This window comes from Marasmius oreades, chromosome 6 (assembly GCF_018924745.1).
Source record: "Marasmius oreades isolate 03SP1 chromosome 6, whole genome shotgun sequence".
NCBI classification, from domain to species: domain Eukaryota; kingdom Fungi; phylum Basidiomycota; class Agaricomycetes; order Agaricales; family Marasmiaceae; genus Marasmius; species Marasmius oreades.
The window spans coordinates 3,533,801-3,558,464 of record NC_057328.1 but is presented as its reverse complement, the minus strand read 5'-3'; the positions used below and the strand labels follow the sequence as shown (position 1 = coordinate 3,558,464).

Below are 24,664 nucleotides of genomic sequence, written 5' to 3'. Positions count from 1 at the left end.
GGACATGTCAGACATGTTAGGCGTCCCCTTATACGGGGACCTTTAATCCCTTTGCGAACGCCCCTAGCGCTGATTATTAGTTTCGTAGACCGCATCCCACGTTCATCGCGGCTTCCGGGATGGGGAAGACCCCACCACTGCACATGAACAGCCAAAGAGTCCTTGCCGTTTTTATATAGTACTGAAGAGCAGTCGGACGTTCCGCCGAAAAGGTGAATGATGAATCAGTAAGCAGAATCCAGATAGCTGGAGTGACCAGGATCTTTTTGGCCAAGTCGTCCAAGTGTTAGGATACAACGGACTACTGTGAGGACTCGCGCCGTGGCGTTGGAGTCACTCTGAGAACGAGTCCCAATCAGGCCTTTTGCGAAGGAGTAGAAAAAACATAGTTTCGATGGACAGACTCACCCCAAGTACTGCTAGTGACTGACATGAATCAAGATCAAGATATTATCGACGGCCAGATTACTACTCCTAAAACTGGACTGGAGTTGATATCAGCGTCATGATTCGGATTTCGACATGCAATCAGCCGCAGCTCGCCCATTTGTAAAATCACATTACATTGGCCGTAAGAGCCGGGATAACTGCATTGGAAGTCTTCTCGGAATGCCACCGAGTAGTAATCCAGAGCAGTCCAGAATGACGAAGGCTGGAGGTTTGCTGTTATATGAACCGGGAAGCAGTCCATGTTCCACTGCCAGGCGACCACGGTATTGAGCGTTTTTCAAACCGGTTCGGTAAGAAGAAATCCCACCGATGACAGCTCAAGGGTGAACAATCGTGATATCTGGAAAAGGAAGAGGTATGAAAGAAGATGACTACATCCCGATGAAGAGGGTCGTACACGTGTCAGCTAGAGACTGTGTGTCTGACTGCCAGCGCGACACAAGAAGGCCTCCAACAGAAAGTAAAACTCTCGTTAGACTGTCACTGCTACACCGTTTCACTGGAGGCATTTTGCTGTCATGTGGGAACTGTCTTGTCTATGTCATGTAAGCCGTATGTGGAAACGCTGATTGTGATCAAAATGTGACTCAAACAATAAACATTGATGAAATTCCTAAATGAGATTACGGTTTTGTAGTAAAATATATTAGTTGTGCCCAATGCAGTGATCATTTGCGCAAAAGGTGCCGGAATGCTAACTCAATGCAGGGTCTTTGTCGCTTCGACGTCGATTGTGAAGTCACTAAGTCACGTGAATAGTGACCTCATGTAACATTGAATCAGCATTACAGTGGCTTTTGCACAAACTCTCACTTCATTAGGAACAATAACTAATATACTTTACTACAAAACTATTATCCTATTTAGGTTAATTTTCATGAATTTTTATTGCTTGAGTCACAATTCGGTCACATCAAACCCTTCCACATACGACTTACATTACTGCCACATGACATAGACAAGACAGCGCTCACATGACAGCAAAATGCCCCCAGTGTTTCTAGGTTTGTTTTCAGCCTCTACCGCAACCGTTGGGAAAGAGCCTGATCAAGACGTGCGTGAGAGCAGTGTTGGAAGGACGCGTCCGACTTGAGGTCAACTTGTTTGATGAAGGGTCAAATGAAGTTGGTCTGAATTTGAAAATTTGATTGCCCATATCAAAGTCGGCGGAATTCCGCCGGCCTTCCGAGCACGTGAGTGACTCGGGTTCTCGTACGGTCCGGATCTGGTTTCATCCCACACCATCGTCAACGCTAAGCCCTGTAGCTTGTTGAGTTTTTGCTCAATAAATTGCTAGCTGAGGTCTGCGAATGCTTCCGCCGAATGTATTCCAGCCAATAGGCAGTCGAAGACTTACACAAATGGCTCGTAATACTTCGGTGACCTCTACCGCCAGGAGACTTTCCTTTAAATCCCCCAGGTCTTTAAACGAAACCCAAAATCCCCTCCCAGCAACCTTCCTCCGAGGAGGTACATCTAAAGGCGTCTTTCTGAACCAGGATGACCTCCCTTCCAACACCTCCCTCTGGCCTGCCATCTTCCTCGGTCTCATGGGCTCTCCAGACCCAGAATACGGGCGACAACTCAACGGTATGGGAGGAGGGATATCAAGTCTTTCCAAAATCTGCTTGGTCAAACCTGCCGAGGAGAAGGAAAGCAAGGAATTGGATGTTGATGTGGAGTATACGTTCGTTCAGGTTGGCATCCGGGACAGTGACATCGATTTATCTGGAAATTGTGGAAATCTCTCGAGTATGATTGGGGTTTTTGCAGTTGATGAAGGGATGTGTATGCCTCGTATTCGCATTGGAGAAGGAGGAGGGGATGATTCGCAGATTACGCTGGGATCCGTTCGGGCATTCAACACCAACACTCAAAAGGTCATCGAGACGACTTTTCCTGTTCGAAAGGGCGAGGGTAGCACGCTTTTGGATTCTGAATACGTTCCAGATATCGACATCCCACAGACATCTATCGCAGGTGTATCGGGCAAGGCGTCTGTCATCACACTTGACTTTCATAACCCCAGTGGGGCCAGAACGGGGAAGCTTTTACCTACCGGGAACTCAAAGACAGCTCTTTCAGTCCAAGCCCCAGACGGTACGAGTACCTCCGTTCCTGCCACCCTCATTGACGCCTCGAATCCCACCGTAATTGTTCCGTATGAGGCTCTTTCATCTCTCGGGCCGTCACTGGAGGAATACACACGCGGAAAACCGACAGAGAGTGTCGACGAGATGTTAGAATCCCTCCGTCGGGAGGGTGCCCTTCAGATGGGCTTGGACCCGAGTGCTAAAGCGCAGCCTAAAATTGCCATAGTCAGACCCCCCTCAACAAAAGAAGACGATCGAAACGAAGTTGATGTGGTCGTACACGCCCTATCGATGGGAGTTCTGCACAAAGCAGTACCGATGACGTTGGGGCTCTGTCTCGGTGTCGCTGCGAATGTAGAAGGGTCGGTGGTATGGGACGTTCTTCGTCATTCTTCATCTCGGCGATCGACCGAGACTCCCGGGCTAGTCAAACTGAAGCATCCAAGTGGGGTCGTTGATGTTGGTGCGAAATTTGATGAGCATGGAAATGTGATAAGTGCTCAGGTAGTTAGGACGGGAAGACGACTTATGAAGGGACATGTGTGGTGGTGATTGACTTCTGTTCTTTGTGAGTAGGCTGGGCTTTTTGTTTTCTCGGGCTTATCGGATCACCCTCGAGGTTCTGGGGTGGAATGGGAAAATTCAGTAAAGGTATGTATCTAATTCACGAGTACTAGTGGATGATTTAATTTACTCTATCTCTCTAGCCCGAGTACCAAAAACTCCGAATTGTGATTCAGGGTATATCAAGGACCGAGGTAGAGAGCGCAGTCGCGTTATCTTTGCTGCAGGTAAAGTTGGGGTGCGAGATAACACAATACTACTCTGTTGAAACAGGCTTCTCCTGGTCCCTCGTAACTCAATTGCCGTCGTTTTCCGGACTCCGTTGACATATGTTTGCCAGTCCTGCTCTCGTGCCGCCTCGGGAGCCCTTCCATGATCCATCCTTCGACGAGCATATTCCGCCATTTCAACGACATTTCGCGCTGTAGCTATGGTGTCAATGATGTTCAGGAAATGAAGCGTTGAGATGCTCACCGAACCAAATGGGAGAAATCTCGGACAGCCGTAGGAATTCTTTGTCCTATAAGTTGCTCCTGCCATACGGTCCTACAGAAGTCGAAATAAATGTAAAAATAATATTTATTACAGACTGTCAGACCTGGTTCGCTGAAGTAATCACGTGTGCTCATGGGGAAATGTCGGGCTTCTTGGCCGCAAATACATTACCTTTTTGCCTTCACCATCACTATTGTCGACAGCCGTTCGTACTGGAGATTGTACGAGTACGAAGCTTGAATTCGATAAACCCTAGATTTTCCTGTCACCTATGGAGGCTTTTCTACAGGACGGTGAATTATCGGCGATGAATCAACAGTCACGGGGTGGTATAAAAGTCTTTCGGTCCATTACTTGTCATCATCACGAACTACGATGTCCTATCGAATCCTCGGCTCCTCCTACACGGAAGAGGTGTACACTCTCGAATTTGTTCCCAGCAAAGCAACTATTACCGTTTCGAGCAGCTTAAGAATCGGATACCATCCGTCTTGGATCACAGCCCACCCGACAGATCCGAGCCTCGTTTTTGCGTGTCTGGAACAAGCTGAAGGGACTGTGGTGGCCTTGAAGTACGATGAAAGCGGAAATGGAAAGGTTGTTGCTGAAGCATCGAGCGGTGGAAAGGATCCATGCCACCTTCTCGTCAAGGACGGCGAACTACTCATTGCGAACGTTCGTCATCGTAAATTTGACTACGTTAAGATCACTGACTTGTTTGCGTCTACATAGTATAGCTCAGGAGACCTTTCAATTCTTTCTGTAACGCATGAAGCTCCTTACATCCTTTCGAAATCTCCTACAACGATATACCTCCCAGGAACAGGGCCGAATAGGGAACGTCAAGAATCACCTCATCCTCACGGCGTCTTTTGGATTGACGAAACCAATGAACTCATGGTTCCCAATCTTGGTGCAGATGTCATTCATCGTCTGACAAGGCGCCCCGATGGGACATGGACTATTGTAGGCGAAATTTCATATCCTCCTGGTGGAGGCCCTAGGCACGTTGCTGCTCACGGTATGCCTGTTTCCCTTCAACAAATCTTCCAGTTATTGCTACTCACAGTCTCCCTTAGACGGCATATTGTACACTCTACTCGAACTGTCGTCTCGACTAGTCAAAGGAAAGCTTTTGCAATTCCCAAAGCAGCCTGTGATTCTTGCCAGCGAATCAACACTCTCTCATCCTCCGCAATCACCCAATGACATGCTCGCCGCTGAGATTCTCATCCCCAAACCAAATTCGACATATCCTGAAGCTTATGTCTATGTTTCCAACCGCAACGATCCTTCAGCAGAGGGTGACACGATTGCTATATTCGAAGCGTCTGACTCTGACTCTCTGAATATGGTGGGGGAAGTTCGGACTGGACTTAGACACCTTCGAGGCATGGCATTCGGTGGACCCGAGAATCGGTGGTTGATTACTGGTGGTGGGAATGGTGGAGGTGTGAAAGTGTTCGAACGGATTAACGGCGGGAAGGATTTGAGACTCGTTGCGAAGAATGAGGATGTCAAAGCTCCGACGGGATTTCTTTGGATGTAAGAGGGCTTTACCGCTGCGGAGGCAGTAGCGAAACGGCGTAAACTCGTTCTATTTAATTTTCGCGAAGGAGCGACGTCTGGTTGTAAGGATAGATGCGGACGATATCATAACGACGTATGTATTTCCTATACCCCTCATTACTTGAATATATGTACTTTATCCATTGTGTTTGTACTGTGGTGCTGCTTAACTGCTTGATCGTTAGTGGTGAGTGCTTCCAAGTATTCTCAGTGTTATAACTTTTGAACTGCCAGAGCACGAGCACAAGTACCATGCTCGAAAATTGCCGGACGGCAGGCATCACTGGGTGTGGAAGCTCCGGACCAATCATGACTGACTGCAGCACAAAATAACCTACCGAGCAGACACACGTACCATAGATGATCAGACCATCATATTACTCATCGTCGGTCCATGTAAGTGTGTTCAGTGTTGCTTTCGGAGGCATCTCCTTTTTTGGAAGGATCGGTTTTTCGCCGTGGCTGTACTTTCCTGGGACGATTTCAGTCCGCTGTACCACCACGAACTATCTCAGCCCTCAAGGCCTTGAAAGATGAAGACGATCACCATTCTGGTGGGCTCAAATACCAAAGAGATATTTACTCTCAAGTTTGACCCGTCTGCCAAATCCCTAGTCAAATCTTCGTCTGTAACTGTCGGCACTAAACCATCCTGGTTGACCGCACATCCAGGAAACAAATCGGTCGTTTTTACCGCCTTGAAGATCCCGAATGCGAAGCTCATTGCCGTACAATACGATCAGGAAGGTGATGGAAAAGTTATGGCAGAGGTGTCGTGTCAAGGAGATGGCCCTTCGTCACTCGTTGCTGGAAGGCATGAAGTCGTCGTCGGAAATGTGAGCTGCCGTTTAATAGTATCGTTGAATTTTTCCCCAAGTTCTCTGAGACAATTTTCATTGCTTATGACAGTATGATAATGGGAATATCTTTACGATTCCAATCTTGGAAGAAGCACCTTTCATCGATGTTGGTTCGAATCGTTCACAAGTTCTGCAACTCACAGGTGATGGACCTCACCCAACCAGACAAACCTCTAGCCATCCTCACCAAGTGGTATTAGAGCCGTCTGATGGGGAGGTCTTCGTCCCGGATTTAGGTTCGGATAAGACCTGGAGACTTGCGAGAAACCAGGACGGTGTATATCGTCTTTCAGAGAATTTTATCCCCTCCTATCCTGGTAGTGGACCGAGGCACGCTGCATTTTATGGTTCGTCATTTATGTCCTTTCAGTAGTATATTTTTTTCGTATTCACATCATATTGAAATCGAATACAGGTGACCACATCTACATTCTCCACGAACTGAACAACACCCTCTCTTCATTCCCCCTCCGCAGTCGAGCCGATCACGATGTTGCTTCCTGCAGCTTACCATCCACAGCCCTCTTCGCAGATGCAATCAAGACGCCAGACGCCGTGACTGCAGGAGAAATTCTTATTCCACGACCTAACGATGCCTTTTCGACACCCTACATTTACGTCTCGAATCGGTATGATGGCCGTACTGATGGCGGCGATACGATAGCGATCTTCCAAATCACCGATCCTTCCACAGGCCAGTTTGAATTGGTTACGGAAATCGAGACGGATTTCAAGCAGTTAAGAGGGATGGGATTTGTAGGCGAAGACGGGAGGTGGTTGGTTACTGGAGGTGTCTTTAATGGCGGCACAAAGATTTATGAGCGCGTTAATGATGGGAAGGGGTTGCAGCTTGTGGCAGAAAACCATGAAGTGGACTTGCCTACGGCGTTCTTGGAGCTTGCTTCTTGAAAGACCCCTAAAAATTTCTAAGGTAGCTTCCGATCTTTTGAAACAAATAACGTTTTCCGTTGTTAACACGTCTGCGTCTCCTTGGAGCTGAATGCCGAGTTACTAGCCGATCGACGTGACCCGAGGCATTCGAGTCGGAGGATCGGGATCGAAGGCGGTCCCGATTTTTTATCCCGAGGAGAGTGAGCTGAGGCTGTCCCCAAGCCTGAGACATGCACATCCACTTTGTAGACCTCCCCTCGGAGATTATCCTCATCGTTCTCAAACAAACTGTCTCCTTTACCGACAAACTCTCCGTGATTTTAACTTGTTCTAGACTATACCGCAACCTCTATCTTGATGTGGTCTCGGCAGAAATCCGTCGTGTTGCTGCGAGAGAGGTTTTTGGAGTCCAGGAACGGGTGGTCATACCGGCAAATAAGAAGCTCGTAGTGGGACGAGCAGTGAGACTAGGACCGGGACTGGGACACTCAGATTCGGAGTGGCAGAGTGTGATATTAGAGCGCTACAGGCCATTCGTTTTTGTCGAGAGCAGCGTTGAACAAAGGCAAGGTTCAGGGACTCTTATAGTGAAGATTAGTCGTCCACGGTTTTTGTCGTCTGACAAGCGATATCATCGAGGGGATGTCCTTGTGGAGAAGGACGTGTTATATGTTTACCGGAGTGGACAAGTAAGTCTCCGGTCGTCACGTTGGATGGTTATTGACTCCCCAACTCCCTTCACATGTAAAAGACGAACTTACAAGTGAAGTCTGGACAAGAAAAGGTTGTTGCATTGGATTGGGTCACTCTTTCACAGGGTACTATCTTGCGAATGACGGCAAAACACCTCAGGACCTTTTGGTGCTGCCCAATGTGTCACAACCGACGGTACCTCTGTCATGGATGTAATCTTGCCAGTGCCACCAGCAGTATTCCACGGCGTCGAACCTCCTCACGAAAACCGCCGCCGCCATCATCAGTAGACTGTCTTCTGACCGTTACGTTACCTGATGGTGATCAAGTCTTGTGTGCCTTTTCAATCTTCTCATCCCTTTGATTGTACGAATGAAACTGTCACTGCTTTAGACTAGATCAATTCACTCGATGCGGGTAAGGATTCTTCGTCCGACACAAACTTTGATGCCCATTTTTCTCGTTATAGGTGGAGGCTTCCCTGTCCTCGATGTGTTGGAGCCAAGATCTCCCATCAAGCAAAGGTCGTGCAAAACGACTGGGGTGCTTTGAAAGGGATATGGGAAGAGCTGATACCATCGTTGATATACTAATCGCGAAACGAAAGAAGGTTTTTTTACTGACTCCAGTCTGCGGTGTAGATACAAATGGTAAATGAATACACTATACGGTATTTGATCAAATAAATAAACTGAAACGAATTACAGCGAAAGTAAAAAACCATTAAACTTACACAGAAAGCCAAAACAACCGAAAACGTGTTCATGAAAGAGAATGTCATAGGTCATAGGTCAGAACAACAACAATGCACGAGTCGTTATTTTACAATTGGATATCTCTAGGCAAACCTGAGGAGTGGATGATCTTCTTGATAACCGTGAGTGATTGTGGAACTAGCCATTCTTGGAATCGTGTGGAAACCATCACTTTTTGAACTTCAAAAAGGGCGGCGTCTGGAGATTGATTGCGTTTCCATCGATGATCCCTGATCCATTTGACCTAATGGAATACACTGAGGCGATAAGCTGGCGCCATAGGTCCGGTGGCTATTGGGATGAGGGGGCGAGGTCTGGGTCATAGGAATAACAGCCTCCTTTAAGTCAGCCTGGTACCCTCCAGGCGGATACAGATAAACCGGACCACTAAACCCCAATGGGGGGGAACCAGAAGTAGACGAGTTTTGTCGTGATGCAGGTCGGCGCCCGGTCTGAGAGGAGTAGGAATGAGAGCGGGAGTATCGAGTCCGTCCCGACCTATGGGCAGACACCACAACCGTATCAGAGCTGTCGTCCGACGGCAGGGGGTCGGTATAAAACAACAACGGTGAAGGAGAGGGAGAGTAGTATTCTTCTTTGAGGTACAACTCATCCTGGTCGACGAGTATTTCGTCAAAGCCTGATTCTTCGTACGATAATTCCCCCCCTTTCAAGTGCCGAGTTTTGCCTCGTTGGCTCCTAGGAACTGCGCCGCCTCGCTTTCTTTCACGCTTGTACCCCTGATCGAGATGGTCAAAGTCGAGCTCCCAGAAATGCCGCCCGGCGTGGTCTTTGTCGTTGGACTTCACATAAGCTCGTTTGAACGACAGCATATGGCGGATAGAGCGCTGAGGTAGAGTACATGTGTCAGTGAGTACCCATCAAACGGTGAGCTGGGACTTGACTTACTCGCCATGGCTGGTCTGGACCTTCAGGAAAAGAGCGGAACCTCGCTTGAATAGCAGTATAGATATCCGCGGCAATCAATCGTTTGGATGGGCTTGACCAAATAGCGATCTGAACCAAAGTATCCTGGTGGACTTGAGGAGGGGGAGGGTCAGGTATTGCAGTCAAGTTTAGCGGGACTCCGGCAGGCAGATTGTGGACCTGTCTCAACCGACTTTCTGCCTCGGCGATGGTAAGGTCGACTCCGAGTACGGGAGGTCCCACTCGATCTGATGTTTGAGAGATTGTTAAGTTCTTTGAGTCAGGGTTGTTACGAACGTTCGGTGTTGACAACCCGGGACCAGCATGTTGCCCGACGGCGGTGTAGTGGAGATCATGATATTTCAAATTGGTCACAGGATCAGAACTGGACGGTGTATGTGAGGGATATGATTGAAGTGATACTTGAGGTGAATACTGCAAGACGACGATGAGGAAAAGGACGTGTTGCAGGCACAGTGTTCGCACCTTTTGTTCATAATTTTCCTCTACACCTAGTGAACCCGTCGGCTGCGGCAGCATTGGAATCTGCGAACTCCAGTGTGGGTACCATCGTTGTTCATGACGACTCCTGCCTGCATGTTGTTCGTTATGATAGTGAGTAGCGTGTCGATATACGCCGTCGTCTTGTGAAGAGAGCTGGCTGAACCCATAGGGTGTGTCGTGTATGACGGCGGTACGCCTGAATATATTAGAGAAATAAATATGGCGCGTCGCGAGCAAGGAAGTTGACCCACATTCCCAAATAGGTATCGCCTTCAGAAAAGTTGCTTATAGTCATCCACACCAAGGCAGCGAGAGGTTGCAGTTTCAAAGACGTTTGGCGTCAAGAGGTAAAAACGTGTTATGGGGTAAGCTCGTGTGATAATGTTCCGACATATTGTTGGCTTTTATATCGCTAGCCTTTCGGTTCTGAGATTTGAACATCTTGAGGGCTTGTCCATTGGAGGTATTGGATGATCTACCGAGAAGGCCGCGCAAAAGGAATAGGCTTTGAACCCATTTTTCTTTGTTCAAATTGATCAGATCGCTTCCACAATGGGAAGTTTGCCTTAAATGGAATGGAAAGGAGCCCAAATAAGCAATCACGCTTCTTGTAGGTCCCACTCTGTGACATCAGAATATTTAAATACCTGCCGCTGATCGGAAACAGAAAGGATGCGTTGCCTCCCGGCAGCTTCGCTTTGCTTATCTTTCGGAGAAGTTTCGGTATACCGAACAGACCAACCACAAGCGATATATATGAAATCTCTGGGGACGTTTATCGCCTTGATCCTGGTATTCAGTGTAAATATTCAACTTGGCGGACTTGATTATTGAGCAACGGTCAATTTAAACATGTTGACGCTTCAGATTTAGTTCAGATTCACAGCGGCTCCTCGATAAACTCCTTGATACGTGCCAACAAACGCCTTCACGACCTGCCCTGTCGCTCACATCTATATTGAATTTCTCGGGGATGGCAGTGAATCCGTAATTCTGCACAAGCACGAATTCAAATTACCAGGTTTGCGTAATTCCCGACCTTGCTCCTAAAGAAGTTCCAACCCAATAAACCGGGTCTTAATTGGTTCGAAAAGAGAGGTGATCCAAATAATCGCCACCCATTAACCACCCACTTATGTTGTACACAGCGGACGGAAATTTTGATGACAGAGAGCCGTTTCGCGTTGGGAGAGTGTAGCCCTACGGACGAAGGGCTTGAAGATTATCACGGAGGCTAGTCCCAAACGTAAAAGTATCGACATGGACGGTTCAAAACGCCTTTGATAATAACTCAAGAGTGATGAACTTGAAAGGGGACGACAAGACGACAACAAGAGGCTGGTGAACGTGAGGAGGGAGGAGGGAGTTTGATATTAGCCGAGCACGATGGTAACCGGCAACGAAGGTGATTCGGTTCCAAAACTTCATTCTTTTGTTTTCCCTCACGAAATGGATACGCCAATAAACATGTAGTAAGGGGTCCTAGTACTTACTGAGCAGTCAGAATGGTCTCTAACGTCGTTCCTGTTGAAGAAACTGAACTAAAATGGCGCGCGTTGTGTCGCGCCACGCCCATTTACAGAACGTGGCTTAGAATCCAGTCGTCAGGCTAGAGCTTACCAGGCGCCAGCCAGATGCGATGTGGAGACAGGTGTATCAACCGGTTGATTCGGTGTTCTCGGAAAATGGTCGATCATAATTGAGTTCCCGGGGCACATGGCAAAACGTAATAGGGGTTAATTGTCAAGATCAACACAGCATTTTTGATTTTTCACCGATAAGGGATTTCTATTTTCAACGTAAGGAAGTTCAGAATTGAAAACCCCCCTTGATCTTGGATATCCGGGCGATGAGGTAGTTGGTGACACAATAGTGTGGCTTGCCAGAAACCTGGTCCCGTATATACGCGTACAGAAGGGAACATTGTACGTGTTACTGTTACCAAGTGAGATTGGGGCTCTAGAGTCTAGATGGACCCAGAAAATGCCTTTTCATTTTATCTCAGCGCATCAAAGCATGCTCAACCGATCTTCTGCCTTTTGGGAAAGGTCCTGCCCTCCGAGGGCCTTGGCGGGAGGGTCCGCGCGAGGATAAACTTACCGACGCGACGGTTCTTCTTGGCGGCGGGCGAATTTTCACTCGTGTAGTTTGAGTTACTGTTTGACTAGTGTTTTAGCCTTGTAGACAACGAAATTGGGGGAAGAAATCACTTCTATTACAACGGGAAGAGCGTAAAGACTCAGAGCGCGAAGACCCGGATAACTACATAGTAACTTTCAAATCAGCAGGGGCGTCAGTACCTCGCCTCGCACCTCCGAGTCGGACTGCCCTTCGGATAGATCTAAATCTACCACGAATGGCATCAACATGCCTTCAATTGTGTCAGGACTACTGTAGCTGTAAATTGAACGACATGGAACTGACACGCGAGCAGCGAGCTCTATCACCAATTGTGGCGATATTCCATCTTCGTGGGTCTTGGGCCGCCGCAATTACGCAGTATACTGGTAATCGGACTTGCACTCCTTGCGCGTTCTCGAGCACCAGTCACCTCAACTCGATGGACGCCATTGAAACACCGAAGAATGGTTGAGTAAGTCACAGGTTGAGAATACTTTCCATGTATCCATTACACCCTGCGTCTTACACGGGTAGTAAGGCATCTGCAAGCAGACTCATAAGTGGTAGTAATGCTGGGGAACGAAAATGCTTCGTTCTGATGATGTAGGAATGTATAGATCCTTCGGCGTACGGGGAGAATGCATACCTCGGTAATAACGCGTTAGCTACATAAGTAACTGTTTCTTGGTTTAGAAACCAATCCTAAGGGGCTAATTTTACCTCCATACAGGTAGACTATACAAATCAGCGGCCGAACCCCATGGAGTATACTCAAAGATGGGATCCCATGAGTATGAATTTTTGAGAGGATCAGGGCTCCACGCCACCCGCTGGCTCGATCCCTCGACCCTCCGCAAAACCCCATCTTAGACGATCATGTATTATTTCTCTTCGAACATAGTATTATCTGCCAGTAAAAGCCTTGAAAGTTTGACTGACCCTATAATTGAGCGCGTACTCCCTAGTAATGGCACAAACCTTTGAGCCCGACGGGGCATCATTAAAGGAGGTTCAGTAGTATATCCCTTACGTACTTTACCGGCAACCCCGCCATGTTCAATGCGTACCTTGATGTCAAGGGTCGATTACAACTATATATTTCGGAACTTGTACTGTACATGTAACCGGCGACGGAGGTAGTTGAACCCCCCGTCGTTCGAGTTGAGACGACTGACTTGCAGCCTACAAGTTTCCTGCTATAACTTCCAGCAGCAATTTGGGATTGGCGACATGCATCTGGGAAGGGTATAGCGGTTAATCAAGTCAAATTCACCGGAAGCGACGTACAGGAAAATCAAACCGAACTCACAAAGTGATTAGCACCTGTCAACTTCACAAAGTTTATCAGCCGAATAGCTTCCTTCCGCTTAACATGTTCCTGATAGATTCTGTACGTTTCCATGTGAGCCAGAACCGCCATCCAGGGTGAATGAGGAGCATAGAGAAATAAGACCGAAAGTTGCGGCAGAAATTTCTGAGCTAGGGACTCATTGAGGAGCGCCCGATGTGCGGCGTCCTTTGTGATCGCTTGCCACTGAGGAGCAAGTCTATGCAGTAGAATTTGAGCCTGACAAAGATAGGGGGCATCATTAACCAGAAACGGAGACTTACAGTCCAGTATCAGCGCGGAGAGGATGACTTCCTTCCGGGTCAAGCATTCGCATGGCGTCGTTCTGCGTCCAAGAATCAGCCAGGGAATTTTCCGTTCGGCACAAGGAGGCTGTCTTCTCAAAACTTTCGAGGGTGGGAACACCCTCACTAGTGACCGTATATTGGTAGTACGAGCTGCCCCAATGAAGACCCTTTTGGATGGCTTCCTCTGGACTCATTTGGGCGGCATCTGGATCCGTCCAAAGGGTATATAGTTTGGAAGGATCAACCTTGGGGGGAATACTGCAGCCGAGAGCAGCGTAGGCAGGATCTATTTAGTGTTTCTCAAATGAGATACTCAAAAAAAAGGCTGCAAATAAATACGCACCATAGAGTATCAGACCTTTAACATAACGCTCGAGTATCACACGCGTCTCTTCATCGTACAAATCCGGATTCGAAAACGGGGCGATAGCTGTAAGCGCACCAAGAGACCATCCCATAATCGCCAGTCCGCCTCCTTTTCGATTGTCCGTGATCACAGGAATATTTTCCTTTTCGATAAACTGCTTCAAGAACATGACTAGGTGAACGGCTAGTCGCTCTAGAAAAATTGGGTTTCCCTGTCGAACTTCCTCGAGCTCTGAATCCGTAAAGGGAGTTGATCCCCGGTAGTCGCGCCGGTTTACGACGACCACGCGTAGGTTGTAGTCGTGGCAGTGCGACTGCATAGCTTCAAATCCAGCTATGAGGTGAGGTTCAGCGATCGTTAAAGGACCTTGCAGTTTGCTGAAGAATACGTACCTCCACCGAATCCATAGCCGTGTAATACAAGTAACGTGGTGTATTCAGGAAAATTTGGAGGGGCACCGCTATCGGTGTAGTACAATTGAATATCGTCAGCAATAGTAAAGGTGTTTGAGAAAACCATGGCGGGCGACGGTCAAAGTTGGGGGGGGGCTGGACGGTTAGAAGCCAGGAATGCGGAACTTTAAAAGACTTTCAGAGCCCCGGATTATAACGGTAAAACTCGGATGTTCGCATCCTCGCATCGAAACGTTCCGGGTTTTGAATAAATAAAAACCAAGCAGTCATTCAAAGCTGCTCATCCGATATGTTCCCCCCTCTTTCCGGTTTATGACCTTAACGCCTTGACTTCAATCAAGTTCAGCGCCCAGCACCGCTTAACGCTCAACTCGGGGACATTCAACACAATTGCGGATTTTTAGTGGTTCCTTGAGATCCTAGCTCCCGTGAACCGTCGAAACGTGTGCGTTACTCTGGCCTACGAGAAAAAGCCGGAAAGATTGTGTTAAAAGAAACGGGCTCCGAATTGCAGTTCGTTTGACATTCTTCATAGATTCCCCCATCGTGCCGAGGAAAATACTGATAAGTGCTGCCAGAGGAGTCGCCAGATTGGTTGCCTGCTTCAGCCCGAATTTCGTATTTTGTGTCTCGGAACCTCATTGCTATCGCTGCGCAGGTCGAGAAAACAATTGCATCTCCTTCACGCATTATCATGACCGTCTTTGCCGCCTGACAATAATAAGTGAAGGCCTTGAGCATTCGATCTCGACAGTCGATACACTTACCAGGGACTTTAAGTTTAAGGATCGTAATCGTGTTAGTGGATATCGTAAGTGACACCTCCTGGTCTTGCAGGTGAAATTGACTCCAATCCAGTGACAGATGAATTTTGAAGAACTTGATGTTTGACTTGCATTGAGATTGTCGAGAATCCATGTAGAACTTCAGTATAAGGCTATGTGCCGCTAGATATTGACCAGAGCGGGATATTTAAGTTTGAGTTAAGAGATCCCCATCGACGTTCGAAACCAGTTGACGATAATCAGTAATTATGCCCAAAAAACTTGCAAAAGACTTTCCACCACTTTTGAGCCTTTTTCTTGGCTCTTCCCACCGTTTTTGGCCAAAAACAAACAGCAAAATAAGGGACACTTAAATTCTCGTAAGTCAAGCCTGAAGGCGTCAGGCATCGCTGGCAACGTCGACAATGAAGGCGGAGAAGGCGGAGAGTTGAGTGGACCGCACGACGAAGAGCAGAAACGACACGTTTGCACGTGGCAAGCACGTGGTATGATGTTATGGGACGCTTGTTTTTGGTTCCCATGCGCTTGGATATTGAACTTTTTGCTTTGCGCGCATACAGCTGCGACACAATGGTAAAGTCGTAAACTGCTGGAGCTTTGAAATTGAATCGGATTGGACTTCGAACGAGGACTCCGACTTTGTCAAGGACAGCCCGTTACGGTGAAGGTAGGTGTAGAATTGACACTCCACCTGTGGGGTGACTGCGGTTTTAACTAGCAAAAAGAGTAACATTCAATTCATCGTGACTGGTAAAGTAAAAAGTCTCCAAAAAAATGCTAGTCCGTACAGAAACTCTTCAATAGCGACAGTATAACATAAGAAATGGTAGGTACTAGAGAATGAGAACAGTGAATAATCGTTCGAGATGCGATTTTTTCTCCGTCGACTAGGAGTAAACCTCTTCTCTCTTCCTTTACAAAGCCGCAACACCACCAACCACGGCGGCAACAGCAGCCACACCGACAGCCATGAAGCTCGTGTCGAAAAGAGCAACAGCACCGTTGCCGCCAGCTGTCTGAGAACCTCCAGCAGCCGAGGACGTCCCTGCGCTTGTACCTAGGCCAGTTGTTGGTTTGGCAGTTCCAGTTCCAGTGCCTGGGCCCGTTGCAGTCCCAGCTCCAGTCCCAGCTCCAGTTCCCGTTCCCGCTCCAGTGCCGGTTACGCTCGCACCCGTTCCAGTTGCGGTACCAGAGGCTCCGCTTGAAGTAGAGTCTGAAACAGGATATCAGTGACATGAGAAAACAAACGAAAATAAAAGAGACGCACTGCCAACGTTTGCACAGTTAGCTTGCTGAAGACCCATAGCGGTTTGAAGCTCCTCAGGTGTGCAAGTCGACTGCAAACATGCACCGGCGGCAGCTTGGAAAGCTGCACTGGTGCAAACGCAATTAAGGTCGGTGCTAAAGAAAAGTGTTCAATGTCCAACGGACGCGTAATGGGAAAAAGAAAACTAGTACGCACAAGGACTGGCAGCCAGCTTGTGTGGCAGCGGTGTTGACGCATTGTAGAATGCATGGCGTGATGCCTGCAGTACCCGTGGGTGGTGCACCACTGGCAGTACCGCTGGCAGTAGCACTGTCAGTGCCAGCAGCACTAGAACCGGACGACTGGGCATTGACAAAGGCGATGGCAAGCGCACAAAGAGGAATGAACTTCAAGGAGAACATAATGGAGAAGTCGTCAAGAGTAATGAGCGAGGATTTGGTGCTGGTGGTCAACCGTGAAGCAGGAAAAATTCGTACGTTGATCACGTTGATATAAGTAGGTCTGGGGAACCGTGTGAAGACTTGGAATCGTATGATCAATGACCGAAATTTGGTAATGCCTACCCCCATTTCCGCACGACGCTCTCAGTCAGGGTCCCATTTATTACTTATTTTCTGAAACAGTCTCTACGCCCTCCTATTTATCAAACCATCCGTGCTATGCCTCAAAAGCAATAAGCTGGACGCCCTTTCAGGTCAGGCTGCTCTAATTTTTGGTCACTATCTGCAAGCTCGAAAGTTTAGGCTTTCTTCTGAAAGTTTGCCATATTCAATTTGTCCATCAATGTTTTCAACGAACGTGACATGGCATGTACGTATGACAGATATTCCATTCAAGTTCCACCATTTTACCCTGAACTCGAATGATGGAAATCTTCATCGTGCGCCGCAAATCGTTCACGAATGGTCACGAATGTATACTTACCCCCGTCCAAAGCAGTGACATCGCCTGTTACGTCGTTCCTGTCATTCAGCACCACCGTCCACACGGTTTTCTCCAGGTGAGAAAACCACTTACCCATGTCATTTACTCTGTCACCCTAAAAATGCCTTCTCAGGTTGTTAGGCTGTAACTCACAGCTCGCGTAGTTACGCTTTTGTGGATTCAAAGTTCAGTTCTGAATTTACTTCGCTTGTCTCTAACTGCGCACAACTGAGGGTGTTCGACTCCAGAAACAGATGTTGCACCAATACGCTAGACAATCACAGGGTGGACCGATCTACGGCTTGCGTGTTATCACTGTTATGACACGTCTGACAAGCATGGCTGGACAGGGCAATTTGATGGACTCGCATAGCGTCTAGAACAATATTCGGGGCGGCATGCTGTTGGATGGAGCTGGTACCTCACCACGGAAATGCGAGAGGAGAAGGGAGGTCTCAAACCCCCCCTCGACCACTGTTCCCGGAATCGAGCGTCGAAAAGCACCACCGACCGGGAGTGTATGCATTCCACCTTTCTCGCTCCCCCATCTCATTAAACGCGAATACGGTTATCACATTTCAATGACTTCTGCAATCATCTGGTGCGGGAGGAATTAGGACCTAGATCGTACAGTTCCAGGGGTGATGAGCGATGGCTTACTTTGGTGCGTAGGACTCTGTGTCGCTATTGTTATGGTTTATATTTCATATCAAGCTGGAACGTTTGGGTGGGTATATATGTTCGATATTCACATGCTATGCGAACTCTCCTCGGAAGGTGTTCAGCGCGTGATGAAAATTCGCTTCTCAAGCCGATTCAAAGCCGGGTTTAACTTATTCAGGAGGAGCTGTGCAAATCCGGATTATGAAAATTGTTTAATTTGGAGAACAGTCGCTTCATATGAACCCGAGAAGGGGAGAGACGTTAAGTTAGGAACGGTGATGCCTGAGATTGATATATCGAACCAAGTGTTGCAACGACTTCACGAATTTGGGCTATCCCAACGGCGAGCAATCGATTTTTTTTCACGTTCAATGGTAACGCTGATCGTTGCTTATGGTACTTAAACGCGTCAAAAAATCATTTGATTTTTTTGCGTGAAAAAATTTCCCCGCAGAGTCAGAAAATCATCGCGCAGTTTGGGACATTCGTCGCAAACTCAGCCCCGCAAATCCGCACAGTCATATTCTCAGGACTTGATCGCACAATCAGAAAAATGTTTAATCACACAGTTGGGATTGTGCGCTTTCCCCGCACAGTTGCAATTATTTTCCTCGCACTATTGATTGACAGTCCGGCTATTGTAACCCGGTCAACCCGGTCAGGTTTTCTAGTGATGGCGTGCCTCGGCATTCTTCGGCTGTCACTAGTAAAGGTGACGTCTTTATCACAAGTTATCCGGCAAAAGCCGACAATCGGCGGCGGCGGACCGCTGCTTGCAGTAAACAGCTGACAACAATGCTTTGCTGGCAGCCTTCGTTTCCTCATTCCCCTTCACCGTCATGAACCAGTTTTTTCAGTCTGCTCCAGGTAGTGATAAAGATCAAGGGGCCACGAACTTCAATTTTTCTTTTCACACACCACAACTAACCTGCTTTGAAGGAGGAATCAGACTGGATCAAGACTGGATGAGGGATTGACTATATTTCCTCTATTGGTGGCAAGGGCAAGGCAAGGGTCAACGGTGAGTTCGAAATACTTTCCTCAGAGCCCGTCATCTCAAATTGAGCCTGCCATGCACATATCCTAGGTGTTCAAATGACTGACTCGTCGTCAGGGTTTAATGTTTAACGTCAACATTCATCTTCAAAGCTTCACCTCCGAGTCACTTAACCTCCCTATAATCAGCCCCTTCTGTCCAAACCCATTCCTTACCTCATTCGGGCCTTTATTTTATCGGAACTGGTCCTCAAGTTAAAAAGAAGGCATTAGTGAAGCGAAGGCTTTGACGACCAGTTTTCCCTCTTGACATTCCAGATCACCTTGAACAAGGCTTTCTCTTTCCCTGTATGAATGACGAATGACGTACCCTCTTTTATCTTGAAATTACCTATCGTACCCGTATTCGATAACATTGTAGATCTTGTCATCAGTGAACTCTTACACGTTACAGGGCCTCTGGACATTAGCTGACCAGGTTATACCTTCCAATCTATTTCTTGACCACTCTACGCTGTTGAAAGTTAAGTATTGAATACGTCGAGAACTACCTTGTATGTGCAACTCCAAAGTATCAAAGACCCCGAGCCCTGGCCCTATGTCACAGTAAAGTTTAAACTGTGTGATGAAAAAAAGTAAAAACATGCAACTGAATCTCGAAACTGCGCGAGTGGAAACGTAGTCTCAACTGTGTGGTTTCGGAAATCGTGACTGTGCGGAATTACGGAGTTGAGTTTGCGACGAACGGCCCAAACTGCGCGACATTATTTTGACTTTGCGAGGAAAAAAACCACGCAAAAAAATCAAATGATTTTTTGACGCGTTTAAGTACCATAGTTGCTTTTAGATTATAGACACTGATTTAGAGCTGGAAGAGCTCACCACTAGGTAAACTAAACTATCCTTGACCAAGATCGACGCCGATTTGTAATATTCACCTACGTATGTGTATCCATCGCTGATACTAATCTTGTCCGGCTCACATCTTGTTTAGCTTGTTTCAGTCAAACATATGGGATTTACAGAATCCAGTAAGACCGTTTTCCCTCAAAGCTCTGGTTAGTAACGACTTCGAACGCGAAGGCAACTCTCGGACGAACTATCACCGGGGAAATTGTGTGCTTCTTTCGCCCCCATTCCATTCCAAAGGGATCCTCGTGTTCTTCAAGACTCCATATCCACACTTGGTTTCGGACATCGGGGAAACGATCCCCGTTGAAACCTAAACAAACTTTGTCTGCCATGTACGGCGCTGCTAAACCCGGAACGCTTGCTACTTGTCACTTCTATTCCAGTTCCTCGGTGGTACACTAGAAACAAGAACCCTGATACCGCTGCAAAGTATTCGATCAGGGTGTCTTCCAACTCTAAACAGATCGTGGAAGAGTAACGTACACGGTGATCATTGACGGTATCCACTGTCGACGTTCATTTAGCATCCGCTGCCTGCTCTATTACTCGCGACGGCCAACACGACATTTTCCCTTCAACATCCCACGTTTTTTGGTCGAGCAGATCTAGTTTAAATCCAGAGCCGATTTTGAAGCTTTCTCCGTCGCTCGTTGCTCATTCAAGAATTTGGCGACGCTCTCAAAGTCCAGGAGCCATACTCCATGTCTTAAACAACGTGAATGTCGATTGGGACGGGAACGTTACAATGGAAGGTTGGGGCTGCCAGTAGATCATGGGAGACTGGAGAAAGGAAAGTTGGAGCTAGTCGAATCCGAAGAAGTTGAACCAGTGTTGCTCAGGACACTGTCGGCTAGTGTCCGACACCAGGTATAGCCGACAGGTCAGTGGCGGACACATTTTGTAGTTGACCTTCACACGCCCACGATCATGGGGCAGCGACGAACAGATCGATAATTGATTATCGTTGTCTACGAACGACGCTCGGGTAGGTGGATGGAGACCGGCCCACTGTTTTTCCTGTGGGACAACAAATGTGTCCGCTACTGATTTGTCGGCCACGCTGTCCACGGGACACACATTTTGTCCATGGACATTGTGTCCAAGCAACACTGTGAAGAACTGTCCGATAGCAAGTTCACCATTTTATAACAAAGAATGCTCAATCTCTATAACATACAATGCATTATCCTTTAAAGAGGACGAGTAAGTAGCTGAGTAAGAAAACACAGAGAGAAATGGCGAGAAGCAACAAGAAAAATGTAGTACCAGGGTTTGCGCTTGCTGGGGTTGCCCGGTCAACTCGGTGATGTACAACTATCTTTCTGGACGAACCTGTAGAAGACTTTCAGTGATACCCAAGAAGAATACACGTAGAATAACTCCTTGACCTCCAAATGGCTTGAACACATTCTCTCCTAGCCATGATACCATTCCTGATCTCAGCTGGATGTGAGGCTCACCTGCCAGGAATACATCTCATGAGCAACCCCTGACTGAACTCCCGAAAGTTCAATTCTCATACCTTTGACTAGAATCGGATACCCATGATCATTGGCAAACTGTTGACCACCCAGGTCATAGTCATTAAAGCGCAAATAATCCCGAACTGCCCCATATGAAAGCCACCACCAGCGCGACCCAATATACATCTCTACTTTCAACTTTGGAATTCCATACCGCTCCCAATCCTCCTCTGCAATCTGCGTCTTTCCACTACGGTCGAATGACCAGTAAAATAATCGGTTTTTTAATGGCGGGTGAAGGGAGGGCATGTCGTCGATCCGTTCGGTCGAAAGAGGCGGGACATGTAGATATTGCGGCGGATCACAACTTGACGGATCAGACGTAAAGGTCCCATTGAGCAGGAAACTAAACTCGTCGATGAATACTAAAACATGATGCACGTTAGCACCGAAGTAGATAGCTACACAAATTTTATACCCAAATTGTTAAAATCAACAGCATTGTCGTTGTAGAAAGGGAATGACTGCACGAGGTAAGAGTTCCGGAGCCGCTGACAGACCTCATCCGGTAGTCGTAATGAGAACTGAATATCCATCTGCCATATGTCGTTCTTCGTCGTGAATGTGAGTTCAACAAGTGAGGGAACTATGAAATAGTTAGGACTGAAGCAAAGACTCTGAACAGAAGAATACCTGATTTTGAATACTTGGGAACAATGTCGGGAGTACCGATAGGGAGATTGCAGGACCACACCGGAGACGAGGTAGAAGGAAAGTATGCGAGGATTCCTGGTTTTGTGAGATTGACGACAGTGCCAAATGTTAGAACGTCGCGGTGGATAAAGGCATTTGAACGTTCAACATTGAATTGCTCCCCAAGCTTTGAAATCAGCCGGATAAAGTCCGGAAGAGCGCGAATTATCTCGTTGGAATTAAGCGGTGGATTGCAGCCACGTGGAAGTGGGATGGGCCGATCAAAGTAGCGCGGTTGGGAATTGTCTTCGGTGAGTGCCGTGGTTATGATGTCATACCGGAATGATTGAGTTCTCGAATTGAACATCCAGTCGCGAAATTGGGTCGAAAGCTGAATGAAGATATTATTTATAATTAGACAGCAAGGAATGATACAAAGAGACTTACTGGGATTGACAACTTCTGCAGAGTCCCATCTGCATGTACGTCGAAAAGAGAATTGGCCTAAACACTAGATGAACTGAGATAGATGATCAATAAGATTGACATTCGCACATATATGTAGGTCAGGTAAAAGATTACAATCGGTACTTCCACATATTGTCTTATGATGGTCTCCCCATCGACGACATCTAGATACAAACTTTAAGTATTTGAAATGTAAAGACAGTATGAAAACGCACCGTCATGGTATATCAGCGTTGGTATCATCGACCTACCCACTCCAAAGAGTTGTGTAAGCCATACTCGACTTTAAAGGATTTAGGAATATCACAGCTGAAGTTGGGAAATCAGACACACCGTCGAGACAGTGCAATTTCGTAAGCCCGCTTCAGTACCTGGCCCAATGCTTAGATGTGCGTCTCCGTTAACGACCAAATCTTACCCTCTGTATCCTCTCGACGTCTCGCTCATTCTCAGGTTCAAGTGAAACAACCGTAAATCGTCGATCTCCAAACCCAGGAACAATTTCCGCGCTTTGCGTCCTTTTCTGAATCTTCACAACACTCCCCATCCTATTTCGAAACGGGTTCGTGGACTTCAGTTTGAACGAAACAGAAAGTGTCTCTGACGACACTTCGCGCAACATGTTGATATCGCACATGTCTATATGTCTGAGCCTTTGTCCGCCATGCTGACACTACATGTAAGCCACAGTGAGGATAATCCATGACTGGTCATCTACGCACCAAAGTAAGCCATCGGTCGTCGTGTGGTTCAGGTTCTGTGGATGTTGGATAGTTGTAGTTGATGATTTGATTTGCATTCGTGAATGATTGACCCCCATAGAGTTGCATATGGGATGCGCCTTCAAAGAAACGTCCTGAAGACATCGTTGCCTAAGTTCAAGATGACGGAGAGAGGCAAGGGTGAGGAAGCAACGTGCCCTGTGCATGTTCATCGATTGCCTGTGCTTGTTGTTGACCATGGGAACTTGAACAGCCTAACAACACTCCGGGGGGATTTGAGCGGTGATATTACCAGCTCTCATGCTCCTGGAAAGATGTATAAATCCGCCCATTGCAGCCCAGCGATCCGCCCAGTCTATCGGTCCATGAATAAGTAACATTCCAGGCGTCGTGAACATCCGCACTCGGTTTCCAAATTGCCTTGGGATGATCGCTAACGCGATCGTTTACAAGCCTTGATCGAATTCCACCCCCACGAAGGCGAGAAGCACTTATACATTGAAGTTCTTGTCATTTTGGCGTTCTTGTCCACCTCTATGGTGTAACTACCTATGCTAGGTTTCAGTGGAAAGCCGAACCACCAAAGGAGAGCAATCGACTTACCTACACCAGGGAGCTCACCCTCGAACCTGATGACAGTACCACATCAACCATAGATCGAGATTGATGGATAAGGCGGGGACGTACTGAGGAAGAACTAAGTAATGTGTTCAAGCACCATCACCGAAAAACCTTGAAAATGACTCGGATCCTCTGTTATTTCTATCGTGTTTTGGAGCCCCGAAAAGGCTTCATCATCATTGCGACACGGTATGAGCTGAGAACGAGAGCGCGCAGAAAGAGTAAATACTAAAAGGAGGCTGTCATGGAAAAGAAGTCTATTTGTGTCTTCCTGAAAGAGCCTTTACTGGAGGAGAAACGTACGCGGTAACTTCAAGTTATCCGCCGTCGACTTGCATTTGGCATCCGCTGCTTGCTGTATCACCACTTGCCACGACATTTCAACCTCAGAATCCCGTGATTTGCGTTCCAGAAGGTCTAGCCTAGATTCCAGGGTTTTCAAAGGGCACACGACTTTGACTCCAAGTTTCTGCCAGTGTGAATGTCGATTGGAACGGGAACGTTGCAATGGAAGGTTGGGGCTGGATGACTCCATGGGAGGACTGGAGCTGGACGTGGTAATGCGCAACGCCGGTTCTGAGAGCGTGCGCTTAGTCAGCACTAATTTGGCGGGTGTCGCGTCTGAAACGCGGCGAATATGAGCACTGACTTTCAACTTGACATGCAACTTCGTGTAGAGTTCAAATCGTAGTACAGACTATGGGAATGGGTAGTACAAATGAATGGCTGTATTTGGATATACCTATCACGAGAATCCATCAAATTCCATATTGAATTACTTATAATACTCGGCAGCGCTGTCCTCGCTACTAG

At 47.4% G+C, this 24,664-nt stretch overlaps 7 protein-coding genes across 8 annotated transcripts; 3 read left to right on the top strand and 4 right to left on the bottom strand.

Annotated features, from left to right (window-relative positions):
- Window positions 1–1,760: 1,760 nt before the first annotated feature.
- On the top strand, window positions 1,761–3,095 carry E1B28_010608 (uncharacterized protein; the record flags this gene model as incomplete). The annotated part of the gene is made up of 1 exon (XM_043155585.1): window positions 1,761–3,095. One exon carries the CDS (start codon window positions 1,761–1,763, stop codon window positions 3,093–3,095), a length of 1,335 nt encoding a protein of 444 aa, XP_043008057.1.
- An 882-nt stretch (window positions 3,096–3,977) lies between these two features.
- E1B28_010607 (uncharacterized protein) lies at window positions 3,978–5,151 on the top strand (the record flags this gene model as incomplete). Its single annotated transcript, XM_043155584.1, has 3 exons — window positions 3,978–4,277; window positions 4,335–4,623; window positions 4,682–5,151. 3 exons carry the CDS (start codon window positions 3,978–3,980, stop codon window positions 5,149–5,151), a joined length of 1,059 nt encoding a protein of 352 aa, XP_043008056.1.
- A 396-nt stretch (window positions 5,152–5,547) lies between these two features.
- Window positions 5,548–7,008, top strand: E1B28_010606 (uncharacterized protein). Of its 2 annotated transcripts, XM_043155583.1 has the most exons (4): window positions 5,548–5,725; window positions 5,787–6,007; window positions 6,081–6,378; window positions 6,447–7,008. In XM_043155583.1, the coding sequence occupies exons 2-4, from the start codon at window positions 5,933–5,935 to the stop codon at window positions 6,938–6,940; spliced, it is 867 nt and encodes a 288-aa protein (XP_043008055.1). In that variant the 5' UTR covers window positions 5,548–5,725; window positions 5,787–5,932; the 3' UTR covers window positions 6,941–7,008. The 2 variants fall into 2 exon arrangements, with proteins under 2 accessions (XP_043008055.1, XP_043008054.1); XM_043155582.1 differs by having other exon boundaries at window positions 5,548–6,007.
- Window positions 7,009–8,132: 1,124 nt separating this feature from the next.
- Window positions 8,133–10,230, bottom strand: E1B28_010605 (uncharacterized protein). Its single transcript, XM_043155581.1, has 4 exons — window positions 10,053–10,230; window positions 9,784–9,997; window positions 9,280–9,732; window positions 8,133–9,218 (listed from the first exon to the last, which is right to left on the bottom strand). The coding sequence occupies exons 1-4, from the start codon at window positions 10,094–10,096 to the stop codon at window positions 8,553–8,555; spliced, it is 1,377 nt and encodes a 458-aa protein (XP_043008053.1). The 5' UTR covers window positions 10,097–10,230; the 3' UTR covers window positions 8,133–8,552.
- Window positions 10,231–12,862: 2,632 nt separating this feature from the next.
- On the bottom strand, window positions 12,863–15,192 carry E1B28_010604 (uncharacterized protein). Its single transcript, XM_043160782.1, has 6 exons — window positions 15,105–15,192; window positions 14,317–15,048; window positions 13,901–14,257; window positions 13,534–13,843; window positions 13,232–13,469; window positions 12,863–13,158 (listed from the first exon to the last, which is right to left on the bottom strand). Exons 2-6 carry the CDS (start codon window positions 14,441–14,443, stop codon window positions 13,105–13,107), a joined length of 1,086 nt encoding a protein of 361 aa, XP_043008052.1. The 5' UTR covers window positions 14,444–15,048; window positions 15,105–15,192; the 3' UTR covers window positions 12,863–13,104.
- A 527-nt stretch (window positions 15,193–15,719) lies between these two features.
- E1B28_010603 (uncharacterized protein) lies at window positions 15,720–16,876 on the bottom strand. The gene is made up of 3 exons (XM_043155580.1): window positions 16,585–16,876; window positions 16,390–16,523; window positions 15,720–16,335 (listed from the first exon to the last, which is right to left on the bottom strand). The coding sequence occupies exons 1-3, from the start codon at window positions 16,788–16,790 to the stop codon at window positions 16,037–16,039; spliced, it is 639 nt and encodes a 212-aa protein (XP_043008051.1). The 5' UTR covers window positions 16,791–16,876; the 3' UTR covers window positions 15,720–16,036.
- A 4,191-nt stretch (window positions 16,877–21,067) lies between these two features.
- E1B28_010602 (uncharacterized protein) lies at window positions 21,068–24,430 on the bottom strand (the record flags this gene model as incomplete). Its single annotated transcript, XM_043155579.1, has 16 exons — window positions 24,155–24,430; window positions 23,918–24,090; window positions 23,834–23,859; window positions 23,428–23,779; window positions 23,231–23,364; window positions 22,927–23,175; window positions 22,842–22,879; window positions 22,724–22,791; window positions 22,596–22,672; window positions 22,488–22,544; window positions 22,041–22,431; window positions 21,826–21,993; window positions 21,407–21,772; window positions 21,273–21,344; window positions 21,151–21,216; window positions 21,068–21,072 (listed from the first exon to the last, which is right to left on the bottom strand). Exons 5-16 carry the CDS (start codon window positions 23,336–23,338, stop codon window positions 21,068–21,070), a joined length of 1,665 nt encoding a protein of 554 aa, XP_043008050.1. The 5' UTR covers window positions 23,339–23,364; window positions 23,428–23,779; window positions 23,834–23,859; window positions 23,918–24,090; window positions 24,155–24,430.
- Window positions 24,431–24,664: the final 234 nt, after the last annotated feature.